Genomic DNA, 15830 nt, shown 5'->3' on the forward strand with positions numbered 1-15830 from the left:
CAGGAGGGGTAAACTGGTATTACACAAAATGCAGCACCTATTATTCAGCTCTGTTCTCCAGCCTTTTCAAATGTACATTACTCAGACTGACTAGCGTAGCATTAAGATGAATTCAGTTTGGTTTACATATGGTAGAAAAAACTTCTAGAATACTCAGTTATGAGCGGTGGAGTCAGTGGCCATATTATGAGCGGTGGAGTCAGTGGCCATATTATGAGCGGTGGAGTCAGTGGCCATATTATGAGCGGTGGAGTCAGTGGCCATATTATGAGCGGTGGAGTCAGTGGCCATATTATGAGCGGTGGAGTCAGTGGCCATATTAGAAACAACTTGGTTTTTATTTTTTTCCATCAATTAACATTGCACAAGTACTTAAAAAATGGAAGTTTATTTGTCTTTCAATGGCTCAAATAGCAAATAAAAAGAATTGGGTAAGGCATCAGCCTAAGACAAGTGACATTTCCCGTGTCCATTAGCTTCATTACACCTCAGTTCCCAGTACACATTTCTCAAAGCAAAGTCAGTGTTAGTGGTTAGACTCCCTGGTTAAATAGACTGAAAACAAGTACACAGTAAAGATGAAGACTGGCCTACTTGACTAGAGTTACATGAGTAACTTTAATTCTGCACATGGTAGTCTACTAAGTGTACATACAAAATTCCTTATGGATAAATACTTAACATGACAAATGTAATTTTTAAAGAGCTGAGTCCCTACAGCATCTATTTGTTAGCGTGTAAAGTACACATTTGTTACTTAGTTTGCTTGAATGCATTTTTGACTGTCAGTTATAGGTTTACACATGTATAAGAGTAGTAGTTTGTGGAATCAATCTACCCCTTCCTACTCAGATCCTGGCTTATTTTTAGCCAGAAGATACTGAACACTAACCGAGGGCTAGTATTCTTTTGTTTGCTGATACAGGTGAGGCAACCCATTTTATGTGGAGAATCTGGACACAGCTAGTAAGTGTTTCTGTCCTACGAAGCATATTTGATAACATTAACTAGAAAAGGCTGCTACAATGCTCCCCATTCTGAACAAACTAGACTATACAGTACAAAACTTCCCAGTAGCTTCCAAACCACCACATCATGTTCCCATAGCTTAGTATCACGAGGACAAAAGAACAAGTTACTGAGGACACACCAGAATTTCCCAAACACCCTAATGCAAAACACATTAGCTCTACTGAATGAGCTCCACTCTGCCCAACTCAGGGAGTTAAAAATCCAGATACCTACAAACATTAACTTGCAAAATGGTAGTTCCAAAGTGCCAGCATGTTAAGTGATAAGTGCCCATTTCAGGCTTAACTGCCATACAATCTTGTAACCTCAACCGTACATGTAGATTCCAACCCCTTAATTTTAAACTACCATATTGTTTACTAAATCACAGGTGACAATATGCTCTGGGCTATTCAAAATATCCAGAGTATGGCACACATTAAGATCAGCTACTGCTAGCAGACAGCTAGTTAGCAAGACCGTTCACACAACTGCACTCCACACTAAAGGATATTCTCCCACACTGATGCCCAGGGATGCATCAGTTTCGATGCATCAAGATGAAAATATAGCCTTAACTACGCAATCTGCTATTTCTAGGTTTTGAAATTAAGGCATATTCAAATGTTTCCATTTAAAAACTTACACCGCTTTAAATTAATCTGATAATGCAGATCCACAATGGAATGACTCAATATAACTGTATGCAGATACACTGCCTGAATCATTTTCTCTTCTATAATTTGCATAACTCATCATGGCAAAACAGCTGTATACCAGTTTGTCTGGTATTATGTTCACAATTGTAATTTGCAAGGCAGTAGAAGACGAGACAAAGTTGAAGATTTAGTGATACAAAATTTATGCTTTACAAGAAACCACAGAAAGTAATACTTCCTTCTGTTTACTGTTAAAGACTGCCTATGAAATACTACATTCAGAAGAACAATGATGGTAGGCAATTATGAAATGGGTTGAACTTTGCTTCTCTTGAAGCCACATTACATTTTTTTCAATGAATTTAACTCAGTGCTGTTCCAATTCATGCTTTTAGTGATGTATTACTATTTCCAAAATGTTAAATTTCAGTCATTTAAGCCTTTGATGGCATGCTTATAAATTACAATTATTAGCATGGTCAAGGAAGGAAAGGAGTTGGGCCTTTGATTATAAAATACAACATCTTTCTCTGATCCTCTTAGCTAGGCTTTTCCTTTTCTTCTTTCCATTCTTCTCTTTGCTGTCTTCCATCTTTCTGGCTCTAATTTCTCTCATTAAATCAAAAAATACCTAAAAAGAAAATAGTTTACATGTCAATGCACTTATAACATGAACACATGCTAATTTAGGTAACTTTACATATATATGATCTACTTGAGATCATGTGTCTGGATCAAAGTCAGTATGTCTAGGTAAAAGGGACAAATCAGCCCTAAGCAAATCCTGCAAGAATTATCTTACTCTTTCTAGCCAAAAAAGCTGCATATCCTTTGAAGACAAGAGGAAGTGAGGCTAGCTGCCCCCTACCATTACTGAGCTGCATGTGCTCCTGGGATGCTTATGAGCTCCATAAGAGCTGAACTTCCAGCCTGAAGCATAACTCTGCCGTACCATGCCCCCATGCATGAGATTTCAAGTTTTTTTTCCATTTCCTACTAATCAGATGGAAGAAAAAATCCTTTGCAGTTCATAATACCACAGATGGTAAAGAAGCAGAATTTTCAAAATATCGTATTAGAGACTTAAATGTTTAGTATTGGTTTTCCAGGGCCCATCCATATTTTAGTCTAAAAATGCAATTAGAGTTCTGTTGAGGATTGGATATACCCATATTATGAAGGGCCCAGTATGGTTCCTTGAGATTAGAGTTATAAGAAACCACCAGTCTAGAAACAACTTCATTATCCAATGCAAACTGATAAGTTATCAAGCCTCAAGTAAATGGTCTTTAAAATAATTAAGCCTTAATTTACAGCTCAAAAGCAAGTCTTTTGGAAGGCGAATGGAATAGCATGCTGGAGAAATGAGATCTCTACACGTTTGGCTAAGAATGCAATTCTTCAAGAGCCCACTGTCAATTCAGGCTTTTGTAAGACTGCTTCAAGACGACTGAAATGAACAATGCGAAGCACAAAGGGGCACTGAATTGGTCAGCTTCCAGGTGCTACAAGAACATTCTCACCTTTGCAAGTTGACTTCAATAGGCATGAGAGCAACGGACTGCCCAATTCTATGCAGTTTTCCTTTTGGCAACAAGTTCTCTATTTTCAATAGAGATCCGCCTTTTCTGGCAGTCCACAGAGCATTATGACAGCCATACTGTAGGAGAGTCGGGTGATCTCTTCTGAAGTGGTGCACAGAGTGAGCTAGAAAACCAGAGTTCTGTATATCCCACTACAGTACTCTTGTTCTATAGTTATGTTCTACACAGAACTACATTTAAGAAATTAGGTTTCAGAGTAGCAGCTGTTAGTCTGTATCCACAAAAAGAAAAGGACTTGTGGCACCTTAGAAACTAACAAATTTGAGCATAAGCTTTCGTGAGCTACAGCTCACTTCATCAGTTGCATCCAATGAAGTGAGCTGTAGCTCACGAAAGCTTATGCTCAAATAAATTGGTTAGTCTAAGGTGCCTCAAGTACTCCTTTTATTTAAGAAATTAGTATGTGATCCAGGTGATGATTAAAAACTTAATGAGCAGGACTGTTACCAGTGTTACACTTAAGGTGTTTGAGGAAAGAATATCAAGGTTTCGTTGACAAAAGTGAGCACAACTATATACTATATGAAATTTTCATTAAGAAATAGATAAAATGGCCTTTACTTCTAACTTTGGCTTGAATTACTCATGTATCTAAAAAGAAAAAAAAAGTACTTGTGGCACCTTAAAGACCAACCAATTTGAGCATAAGCTTTCATGAGCTACAGCTCACTTCATCAGATGCATAAAACATGTATCTAAATCTGTGCTATGAGAGTTTGACGTAATCCTCAACTTGCTTAAGTAAATGATACAGTATTTAGCTGCCTAGGATACTTAACCTACTTCTGAAAATGCATTTAAGAGTGAAGAGCCTTCCTGGCACATTGTATAGCTTTCCCAGTGCATCTAAATTCTGGACTACAGCACTCAGCTTTGGGATGATGAGAAAACCTTGTGTCAGATACCAAGCTATTCCTCCGATTTGTCCACTGCAAGGGATTTTGTAATTTAAGATACCATTTTGTGGTCTGGTTGCCATTTCACACTAGGTCTGAAAATCTTCACAAACTTGTAAGGGCCATGGTTTAAGTGCTTATAGAGCTGGAGATAGTTCCCTTTATGGCAGATCATGTGTTGAACTCGAGAGAGCTGGAGTGATAAAGTAAAATTAGTTGTGTCATTAAAGGATGCACAGGGAGATTGTGTCTGAATTGGCAATTTTGTAAGGCAGTTGGTATCAATCTATCAGCAATTCCATGCACCAAGAACTAGTACATGCCAATTTCTGTTCTACTGAAGTGTGACCTGATTGTGTTTTGCTGCATGTAAGTGAACTGCACTTAGCCACTGACCCGAAGACACTAAACTACCATTTGAAAAACTGTTGCAGAACCAGTTGCTCTAGTTAAAAGTTAAGGGGAAAAACTTGATGGTAGACAAAACAATTATTCCAAAACAGTCCACTTTCCATGCTAGGCCATCAATTTGCAACTGGTGACCTGACTTCTGACATCTTAGATATGATGATTTCCACTGGGGATTTTTCAACAGCGTGATCAGATTTTGTATGTAGGTCACCAGAGAGGAGAAGTTAGCACATTAATCTAAGCTACTCAATCCCTTTCTCAATGCATTTGCTTTCCACAAGGCAAAATACTGTTGGCAACCCAATACTCTGAATTTCAAAAAAAGTTACTGAAATGTAGAGTGCAAGACATTAATTCTGAACATGAAATTTAACCAGTTTTACTTTTGGAGGCCAGATTCAAGCATTGTCCCCATCTCATTGCTTTTGTCTCACAATAAATGGTGACTACATCTTTTCTGGCCCATTTCTGAACCAGGCTGCTTCTCTGTATCCCTTGACCCTCATGCTGCAGTTCTCAGTACATTCTGAGCGGTGAGCCATTCATTCTCTCTCGTCCATGCCCAGATATAGTCTGGGACTGAGGGAGATAAAAATCCTTCCCCTATAAAGCCATTCAGAATATCAATGAACAGTCCAGCCAGCGTTCTTCCCTTCCTAGAAGCTACCAGTCTTCTGTTCACATTCAAAATTTAGGAAAATATTGAAAAACAAAAATGTCTAGGCCAAGATTGACTCATTACCAATCCCTTGAGACAGCCTGACTGTTGCCTCCTCAACTACCCCTTCAAAATCTAGCCACGATTGTTAAACCATTTAGTGAACTGGTGGTCTGTTCAGTTCCAAACTGTAGAGAAAGTAAGAATCCAGAGTGCATGGAAACTCTGCTATCCACACTTGAGGATGCCCCTTTAGAACATGGCTGAAGCACACTGAAGGGGCAATGCTGGCAAGCTTAATAGTTCCATCATCATTGTTGTACCTGTTCAGTGGTTAAAGGAGATACAGATCTCTACAGCAATTGGTCCAGGATTATTCACAAGAATAAAATTTAGCTTTTCATGACACACGAAAGTAGATATGGAAAGCAGTATCCATGAAAGATGATTCAGGGCTTTTACAGAACCTTGATTTTTAATATTTTGCACTTAAAGGTCATTACCTTGTCAACATTAGCTCGCGTTTTAGCAGAAGTTTCCACATAGTTAACGTTCCACTGATCAGCTCTGTTCTTGGCTTCCTCTACAGAAACTTGCCTTTTATCTTCCAAATCTGATTTATTACCAACCAGCAGAAAGGGAACATTCTCATCTTCTTTTACTCTTAAAATTTGCTCCCTGAAGGAGGAGGAAAGGAAGAACATTAAAATCTACAGAGGTATTATTCCCAGGAAAGTCCACAAAAGGGGAACATTTTTATTTTTAGCTTGTTACAGTGAATGCTCATTTACTCCTTTTAGAAAGTTGAGGGTGTGCAGTGTGCAACTAAATCATTGTTCACTCAAACTATGACCCACTATAATCTTTTCAGCAGTACTAACCACCTAGCCAGTTATTCCCCATTTGAGTAGTTAGGCATTTGATTTTTCCTTCCCATGTGTAGTACTTCGCACTTGTCCTTACTGAATTTCATCTTGTTAATTGCAGACCAAATCTTCAATTTGTCAAGGTGGTTTTGAATTCTGATCCTGTTCTCCGAAGTGCTTGGAATCCCTCCCAGCTTGGTTTCATCCACAAGTGTTCTCCACTCCACTGTCCAAATTAATGAAAGTATTTAATAGTATCTGACCCAGGACAAACCCCCACAGGACCTCACTAGATCTGCCTTCCCAGTTTGACAGAGAGCCCCTGATAACTCTGAACAAAGATCTTTCAATCAGTTCTGCACCCCCCCTCCTTATAGTAGTTTCATCATGTACTCGAGCTGTTTAAAGAGTTAACCTACAAGACACTCCATGCCAACATCCTGCTCAAATCCTCTCTGAAAGCGGACAGTTCTAAACAATAAGTTTCCAGAAGACATACAAACATGAGTTTAAAAAAAAAAAGTGAAATTCAACTATGCCTCAAAGCAAAGACATATTATGCATGTTAGATAAATTGATGGATATTCCCTTTAATAACTAAGGCATACCAGTTGCTACAATAGATTCCACTCAATTGAGTGAAGAAAAAAGCAGAAGAGAACCTGCTAGCAACCACTAAAAAGCCCACATGTATAGCCCAAGTGTATACAGCTTCTACAAAAAGGAATTGAACTAGTAAGCTAACATTATGGGGAAACTGCCCTGTTAGAACTCTGTGCCCTAACCAACCACAGTTTTACAGAAAAGGCAATCAAGTTTCCAAACTTCCTGTCACAATGTCCTTCCTTTGTGTTCTGCTCAACAGCATTCCCTCAGATTGATCACCAATGCCTAGGAGCTCAGATATAGACTGCTCCCAAACACAGCATGGTAGTATTCTTTTAGCATAAATATTAAAATGTGAAACCTGCTCTAGAGATTTCTTCCAATAGACAAAAAATAGGCTTACAGATGAGCTGAAAAGGATTAAGTTCTCTACCCTGCAACCCCTCCCCTCCATGCCCAAACTAAATATCAAATACCAGGGGCTGTTTTTGGTTTCTGCTGCATGTTTCAGATGTATATATTGCCAATTCACTTTAGCTGAAAGTGTACTGTTTGAATCTTTAATAAACATTCTTTGTCTGAAGTTAGTCTAACATTTATTTAGCATGACTAAGACTGTTTTGATGACAGTTTCTTCCTCTGTATAGCTCAACATATTTCATTTCACTAGTTCTAGTCAATTTTGCAAAGCAGACAAGATCTGAAATTCTAATTTGATAAGGCATTTAAAACCATTCATGCCTCCTTTATACATCAAAAGCAGCAAGGGACAAACCCATATCCCCTCCTCTTCCAGGCCACCTTTAAAAGTTTTCCTTAACACAGACTGATTTCCAGTACTAAGTTTGTTTTGACCCATGAAGACACGTTTAGTAGGCACCTACTGTATAACTGTTACCTTGTTCCTCATCTGTCGTCTTATACTCAGACTGGAAGCTGAGCCAGATACCATTTTTAATCTGTATAGTGCCTAGCACACTGCAGCCTTAGTCCAGGGATGGGCACAACCTTCCCTACCCGGCCCTCCATAGAAACAGCCTGGCCCCCGCCCCCTATTTGCCCCCCCAAGCCCTCCCCATCGGACCGCCTCTGTTCCCTGACTGCCCACCAGGAACCTCTGCCCTTTATCCAAACCCCATGATCCCCACCCCCTTACCACGCCGCTCTGAGCGGCAGGAGCTCGGAGCCAGCCACACCACTGCGCTGCCCAGCAGGAGGGGGCGGACCAGAACACTAGTGGCATGGCAAGCGGAGGCTGTGGGGGATGAGGGGACAACAGGGGAGGGGTTGGGGGCTAGCCTCCCTGACTGGGAGCTCAGGGCCGGGCAGGACAGTCCTGCAGCCCAGATGTGGTTCACAGGCAGTGGTTTGCCCACCTCTGCCCTAGGCACTACCACAGCACACACAGGCAACCTCGTTCTGCTGCTCCCTCGGGCGCTTCAGACACTTTTCACAACATTAAAATGATTTAAAGAGGTTTTTGACCTTTGACTTGCCAGTTAAACTGAGCACCTATAAGTTACTAGTGCCTATTTAATACTAAAATCATCATTTCACTATACTACTAATGATGTAACCCATCACCCATACTTAGTATTTTTCCTATTGTGCAGCATGTCTGAGAGCATTCTTAAATTGCTACTATATGTTTCATATGGTAGATAAGTCATTTTTATTGATTTTGCTTCTACAACACTTCTAAAATAAGTTACTTTCAAAAGATGAGTTGCCTTATCCAGCTCTGTAGCTGGGTTCTGGAAAATTTAGTGTCAGATTAATTAAAAGAAGGGACTCTTATTCTAAATACGGATGCAACAAGTTCTTGTTTCATTAGACCAAGCTGATGTAGTTCTAGAGCAGAGGTTCTCAAACTGTGGTCTGTGGACCACCAGTGTTCCTCAAGCTCCATTCAGGTGGTCTGTGGATCGTTCTCTCTAAGGTGCATGTGTCGGTGGCCACACACGAGAGAATGAGGGGCAACCCACCTAATTAGTGGAGCCATGCCGGCATGGGTCCACTAATTAGGTGCCTGGATCCTGGAGAAGATGCACATGTAAGGTGAGGTGGTGGCCTTAGGTGGAATAGGAGGTAGGTGGGAGGGGACAGTGGGGTGAGAATTTGGGACATGCAGAGCTGTGGTGGCCAGAGAAAAAGGCAACTTTTCCCAACCCCAGCTCGGAGGCTGCCGTGCTGGGGGACAGAGGGCACATCCATTGCATTAGAAAGGTAAGACTACTGGTATTAAAATAGGAATTATGGGCTTATTTGTAGAACGGAAAAAAAAAAAGTTTGTCTAGTGCTTTTATCCAAAGTACTTTACAAGCGTTAGTTAATGGTACAAACATTTGGAAAAATCATGAAGTGGTCCACCGAGACCCTCAGCAATTTTCAAGTGGTTCATGGGAAAAAGGTTTGAGAACCTGTTTTAGAGCAAGTAGTAGAGAACTTGTTTCTGCAGCTACTGCTGAAGCCTAATGCTATCTGCATATATTACAAGACTCAGTTTTTCTGTCTGCATGGGGTTTTGGGGAGGGGGGGGGAGTGAATCCCTTCTGACAGAGTAACTTACTATTTGTAATATGTTGCTGCAACTGCCTTGAAGTTGTAATGTAATCTGCCATATTCTGAACTGAAGAAAGTTACTTGCTCTTTAAAATTGCTTCAGCTTAGACATTCCTCAGGCAGCTTATTCACATCCTTTCAGACTGAATGGATGGGGATATATGCACAACTGAAGAGGAAGGTATTTTCTTGACTTTAGGGCACAATTTTAATATTTAGCATCTTAATTACTGTTTTAGCAATAGTATCATACCATCCACTTGCAATGCTCTTTAGTTTCATACTCAACCCACAACTCCTATTCAGATCATTCCCCCTCACTTGAAGAGGATGCTTCAAGAGATTGACTGCTTGTGCCTTGCACTTCTGCCCTTACCAGTTTGGAACCTTGTGGGCTGTCTCCCCACAAGACTTACTTTTGTTTTCTCTTGGAAGAGTAGTTTCCCCTGGAATTTTGACAAATAGCTATAAAGAGCTGTTTACTCCTTTTCACAGCATAGCCTTGCTAGATTGCACTGGGGAAGTTTGTTTTGTTTAGTTTGAGGAAGCTGGTTAAATGGAATGCTTACTTAGTGGTTTTTGATGGCACTTTATTTCCAGGAACAGAAGGTAAATGTTTAACTCAACTGTTGATCCCTTGCAGCTCCAAACATTGGGGCCCAGGAACAAACAAGATTGCATCAACAACTATACTTCAGTACCTTCTACTTATTTATAACTACTCAAATACTTTTACTATTAAGTAATCTCATTATCCTTAGAGCATTCTCTCTACTGATGTCCATGGTTGGATGATCAGTAACCACCCTCACAAAGTCATTGCGAAGTGCTGTGTGATGTTGCCAACACAGTAACTACTGTTAGAGCCAATAGTACCAACTCAGTATGGAAAACTTGTTAGCCAGAGCCCACGAATTTGGAGAATAAATCCTGCCACATGCTGCTCTCCAGGATACTTATTTTTCATACAGAAACTGAGTATGTGACCTTTTGCACAACATATATTCTAGCATATAGCAGCCAGATGTGCAATCACTGGCCTCTGTTCACTCCTATTGGTACTTGACAGGTTAAACAGGGAAGAGAACCAAAAAAGAACATGGTAGAGAACTACAATGGGTAGAACAAGCAGAGAGCAAACTAACAGCCCTGGGACAAATGCAGTTTGGGATCCAAACTGCACAGTAGCTGTGCAACCTACAAGACAGTCTGGCGCTTACTATTTATTGGTAACCATGGTCAGGCCCATCAGTTTGGATAGTAGTGCATCTGTTTATGAGTCAATTCAAGTGCCCAAAAGCCACTGAATTACATAGGCAGGCAGTCTTTTGAACCTTGCTACGTACCTGCTCTGACAGTAGTACTAAAGCTTTGTTTCATAGCATCTTAAAGACATTGGGCCAAAAATACCTGATCAGCAGAGGAACACACACACACGGCTGCTGTAAGTCTTGAGATGTCAGACAATACACAAGGGTGCAGTCTATGCAAACTCTCATAGATATGACAGCAAAAAAGACAGACTACAATAAAAGTTATTGTAAAAGAGGAATCTGACAGGTGATCAAGACCTTATTTTATGAGCTCACTAAAATATACATAAATGTGTAATTTCCCCATCAGTTTACCTGAAGTCTGCTGTAGCTGCAAAAGATTCCAGCTCTGTGATAGAGAAGACACACAGAAATCCCTCTCCACTTCGGAAGTAGTTGTCTCTAATTGCAGCATAGTCCTCCTGGCCTGCTGTATCTAATATGTCTATTTGGACTTCTTCCCCATCCAGAACTACCTTTTTTCTGTAGCTGTCTGCTTTGGTAGGTTCATAGTCTTCCACAAACTAAAAACAAAGGAACAGTATAGGATAAAGCCATATTAATATTCCCAAATAAGTGTCTAAAATAAACATCGCCATCTGGATTTTTAATGTAAAAACTAGATGAAGTAAGTTTTTCTGGGTCAGTAACAACTTCATAACTCATTTATTCAGGCCATAAGAGTACCTACATTATGGTCATATGAAAACTTGACAAAATTAAGTCAAGCCCATCTCATGCCAGCAAAATAAGATGCTCTTGTGAGGTGTATGGGCAGAGGTTTTCACTTCCTGCTATTACCCAAAAATAAAAATTCACACAATTTAGGGCATCTTGTCTCAGTTTCTGTAGTATTCTAGAGCATCAGCATTACACTTTTGTTGTCTTGGGTAATGTCAGAATGTCAAGCTGATTTTGAATGGAGTTGGAATATTGTTTATTTCTTGCAAGTACTCTAAAGTCACTTAAGGCTATGTCTACACTGTAGACTCCTTATGGTGGCATTTAGAATACATACATTGCAATTCCCTTTAGCACGTATATAAAAAGCAATACAGACCATGAGGCACTCCTTAGGCAAACACATGCCTGAATCTTTGGGGTATGTACCCTACATGGCTTTCTATATGCTCTAGCAGGGCCTCCCCCATCTACAGGGCTATTTTTAGCAGTATCGTTTCCCCCTGCCACCCAAGCCTTTCCCCAACAGTTGTAGCTACACACCGCACTGTGGATGCGGCTGGCTTTTCATTGCTGAGCATAGCTATGCATACCCTACACACTGCCACCAGTAGGGCACTTCTATAGTGCGCCCCCAGACTACTTTGCAAATCCATGGTAGTATTTTGCCTTGACAAGTGGTAAGAGAGAACAGGAATCCTATTTCTAATCTCTTTCAAAGAAGAGGTTGAGGAGCATCCCCTAACAGGGTGCAGATCCCTTCTGAACCAAATCTCCTTGATGAAGGTTGTCTAGAGCCTTGAGCGGATACAAAATCTGCATCCACAGATATCCGCAGATTTGCAGGGTTCTAAGGAGGTCATTAGAACATACAATAGTTGTTTATATAAAGAGTTTGGGAAGGATTACTGAAGACAGGGGAAAAAAAGCACACTAACTTAGTTTTTGTGCTGTTGCAGAAGCTAGAGTTACTCATTCAAAAAATGCCCTCAAGTATGATCAAGAACTTGTATGTGCAGAAATTGTTAAAGCTGTAATAGTCAAAAGGAACTTAAAGCCTCAGTTTTGGTAATGGGAGAACCAAAGCTTTTTGAAGTTTAAACACTTGAATACAGCTCGAACAACATTAGTGACTGCAAGGCTCAAATATGGTAGGGAATACTACTCCATGAGCTCTAACAGGGCGAATTGACAAGTGATCTGAAAAACTACTGACTTATGCTTTGACTAGATTTATAATCTCAAAATGGGAAGTGAGTTCAAGAAATCCTAAACATTTTTATGTTCAACTTAATGGGTAATTCATAGAATAAAGCTTTCAATTCTTCAAGCTAGTTTATTTGGACTCTTCAAAAACTAGTTTTAAATGATCATATCAATAAGCTTAATGCTATTCAACAGCCATTTCATCACTTATTTCTGAAAATGAAGTAGGATGCAAGACATTTTTATTGTAAAGTTAGATTCTTACCTCATCATACATGAACTGCAGTGTTAAAGCAGATTTTCCTACACCACCACTTCCCACCATGATTACTTTGTGTAAAGCCAAAGAATTCTGACCTTTGGGCTTATTTGCAGCCATTTTTGGATTGCAGCTATGTGACAGACGTAAACAGAATCTAGAAGGGGAAATAAAGTACTTCCATTAGTTAATGCTTGTGTACTGTTTAAACAGATAAGTTTCTTGAATACATATGTCCCTGAAACTAGTTTCAGTTGTTATCCTTAGTTTTCTTTTAGTGATTGTAAGGTATGTGCTGCATGTCTATAGGGTTCCTACTATTTTCACAACAATGATGGAGATTATCTGTTTAAAAAAACCAACCAACAAGGAAAGCTCTCTCCCATGGAACAGTGCAAACTAGCCAAAAAAGTTAGAGATCAATCACCTGCTGTGGAGTACAGCATGTTTTCTTGAATGCGGTTAAGAGTCATTTGTGTGGTCAAACTAGCAATACGTTTAAGCAAGATTTCTCTGACAAAAACTAACTCAATATCACACAAGAAAACAAGCTGTACTATACCAGCAAAGGAAGTGAGAACTCCTAGTAAATTAAGAGTGCAGTTAGCGTAGTCTTTGGATGTAAAATGAAAAACCCAGATCTGAACACAAGTTAACCCCTTACCATCAAATGGCATAGTTGTGGCAAAAAGTGGAAGAGCTTAAAGTATATTTTAGTTTAGAACCAAATCAATTTGCAGCCTTATGATGCAAAATGCTATTACTGTGCATTCAAGTACTACATTAGGGCCCAACTGTTTACAGCAAGTAAACTCACATATTATAGGAAGTCAGCAAAGGGTCATTCAAACTCCAGTAGATCTTTGTGCTCCTTTAGTTCGGTCCCTTCCTGATCGTTTAGGTGAGCGAGTACCATCCTGGCCCCCTGTTCAAGGGGGACTGGACAGTTCCCTTTAGAGTCAGCCAGTGCACTCCTAAAACAAGAGGGGGTCTACTATATAGAAGTGAGGTGTTCCCATCCTTCTAAAATATTAATGTTTTGATTCCCTCACGCTCCTTTGCTCCTTGGATTAAAATACCAAGTTGCAAACTCATCTTCAGATAGTGCAGGCTTGGGGGGAGGCAGCAGCGCCACTAGAACCCAGAGTGTAGAAAATTGTGTCTGCTGCTGGTGCATATGTATTCTCTGCTCTAGATGCAGAGATGGAGTGCTGTGCTAGGAGGGCGGCACAAGAGACAACAGGCAGGCGAAAAGGTGAGATGGAACAAAGCAGCAGGAGCTGTAGGGAGAGAGGAGGAGGAGGAGGAGCCTCTATGTACCTCTCTAGCATCTCCAGGAGCCTGAACTGATTAACACCAGCTTCTCAGGGAGCTTCCTATTTCCTACCTCTTCCCTGAGCCCACTTGAGGGGAACAGGCAGTCAACTGAAGTAGTAGGAGCCAGTTAGGCCCTTAAGACACTGATATCTTCCCTCACTCAGGCCCTGCCACCAGCCTGCTTATGTGTCCTTCAATTGAGTGTGGAAAGCCACTATAGCTAGCATAGAACAGCTGTCATGAGTGAAAGAAGGAAACACCCCTCTGGGGCAGCATTCAGAAAAAGAAAGCAAAGGAAGCTTTCTATCTAAGCAGGAAGGAGCTCTGAGATATATAGGCATGTTCACGGTGAGCCTTCTGGCCCCAGTGAGGATGATATTGGTGAGGAGATGCCCGATCTTCCTATTAATGGGTTACCAGTTAGTCAGAGTGTAGGTGACCTGGCAGCTACTACAGCATACATATCTCCATCTCAAATGGATGTAACCATGCACATTCCTGAAGTGTAGACCAGAGAAGAGTGGTGGAGGCGCAAGGAACATCTGCTGATGAGTTTAGTTCCTTAAGTTTAGATGATCCAGAACTATGGACCCACTTGAGCAGTAGCTTGGGGGACTTCCTTGTACTGCATAGGCCACAGCAAATGACAAACTTCATGTTCCCCAAAGACAATGAAAATAGAAGTTTGCATCCAACACATTACTGGTGTGAAATCCCCAATGGTGACAAAGTAGAGAGGCCATGGCTTATGTACTCAAACACCCAGAATGCTGCCCACTGCTTTTGTTGCAAACTCTTCCAGTCAAGTGTTCCAGCCACATTGGGTTCTACAGGAACACAGGCATAGAAAAAAAAATCTGTCTAGAAGTCTGGCATGCCATGAGAGGGCAGCAAATCACCAGAGAGCATTCCATAGGTGTAAAGAGCATGAGATGAGACTTAGGTTAAAGGCCACCATAGATGATCAGCATCAAGAGAAAATTGCATCAGTCTCCCTTTACTGGCAAAATGTTCTGAAAAGGCTCATTGCCATTGTGAGAATGCTTGCCACCCAAAACCGTATCAGCTGAATGTCCCAAACAATGGAACTTCCTTAAAATTGTGGAGCTGATGGTTAAGTTTGATGCTGTACCCCAGGAGCATCTAAGAAGAGTCACCACCCAAAAACTGTACACACCCCACTACCTTGGAAAAAATTCCAAATGAGATCACACAGTTACTGGCAACAAAAGTCAAACAGAAGATTGTGGCAAATCTGAAGTCAAGATATTATTCTTATTCTTGACTGCACACCTGACATCAGCTATACAGAACAAATGACTATGTTGCGTTTTGTAACAGAACCTAGTGAAAATGTCCCTGCAATAGTGACTATCAGAGCATTTTCTAGAATTTATTGACACTGATACTACAGGAGCTGATATGACAAATGTGCTTCTTAAAAAGCTGGAAGATACGAAAATGATAGCCGACATGAGAGGTCAGGGCTACGATAATGGTGTCAACATGAGAGGAAAGAACAGAGTAGTGCAGACACAGATCAGAGGGTTAAACCCTCGAGTTTTTTTGTCCCATGCAGTTCTCATTCATTGAACTTGGTGGTCAGTGATGCAGCATCAGCTTCTAATGTGGCTGAATTTTTTTAATTTAATTCAAAGCATGTATTTTTCTCTGCATCAACTCATTGATAGCAAATTTTGAAGCAACATCTGCTAACATCCTTTCTGACACCGAAACCAGATTGCCACATGATGGGAAAGTTGAGTGGAGGCGATAAAGCC

At 40.6% G+C, this 15830-nt stretch overlaps 1 protein-coding gene across 1 annotated transcript in view; it reads right to left on the reverse strand.

The window, feature by feature from the left end:
• Nucleotides 1-372: 372 nt before the first annotated feature.
• Nucleotides 373-15830, reverse strand: part of RALA (RAS like proto-oncogene A) — a 51147-nt gene continuing 35689 nt past the window's right edge. Inside the window, exons 2-5 of the mRNA XM_084621192.1 lie at nucleotides 12739-12889; nucleotides 10902-11110; nucleotides 5743-5917; nucleotides 373-2301 (exon numbers count right to left, since the gene is read on the reverse strand). Of these exons, the coding sequence (XP_084477318.1) occupies nucleotides 2179-2301; nucleotides 5743-5917; nucleotides 10902-11110; nucleotides 12739-12852 (621 nt within the window). The 5' untranslated portion in view covers nucleotides 12853-12889 and the 3' untranslated portion in view covers nucleotides 373-2178. The remainder of the gene's footprint in view (nucleotides 2302-5742; nucleotides 5918-10901; nucleotides 11111-12738; nucleotides 12890-15830) is intronic.

This window comes from Lepidochelys olivacea, assembly GCF_965140295.1.
Source record: "Lepidochelys olivacea isolate rLepOli2 genome assembly, chromosome: 2".
In the NCBI taxonomy this organism is placed as follows: Eukaryota; Metazoa; Chordata; order Testudines; family Cheloniidae; genus Lepidochelys; species Lepidochelys olivacea.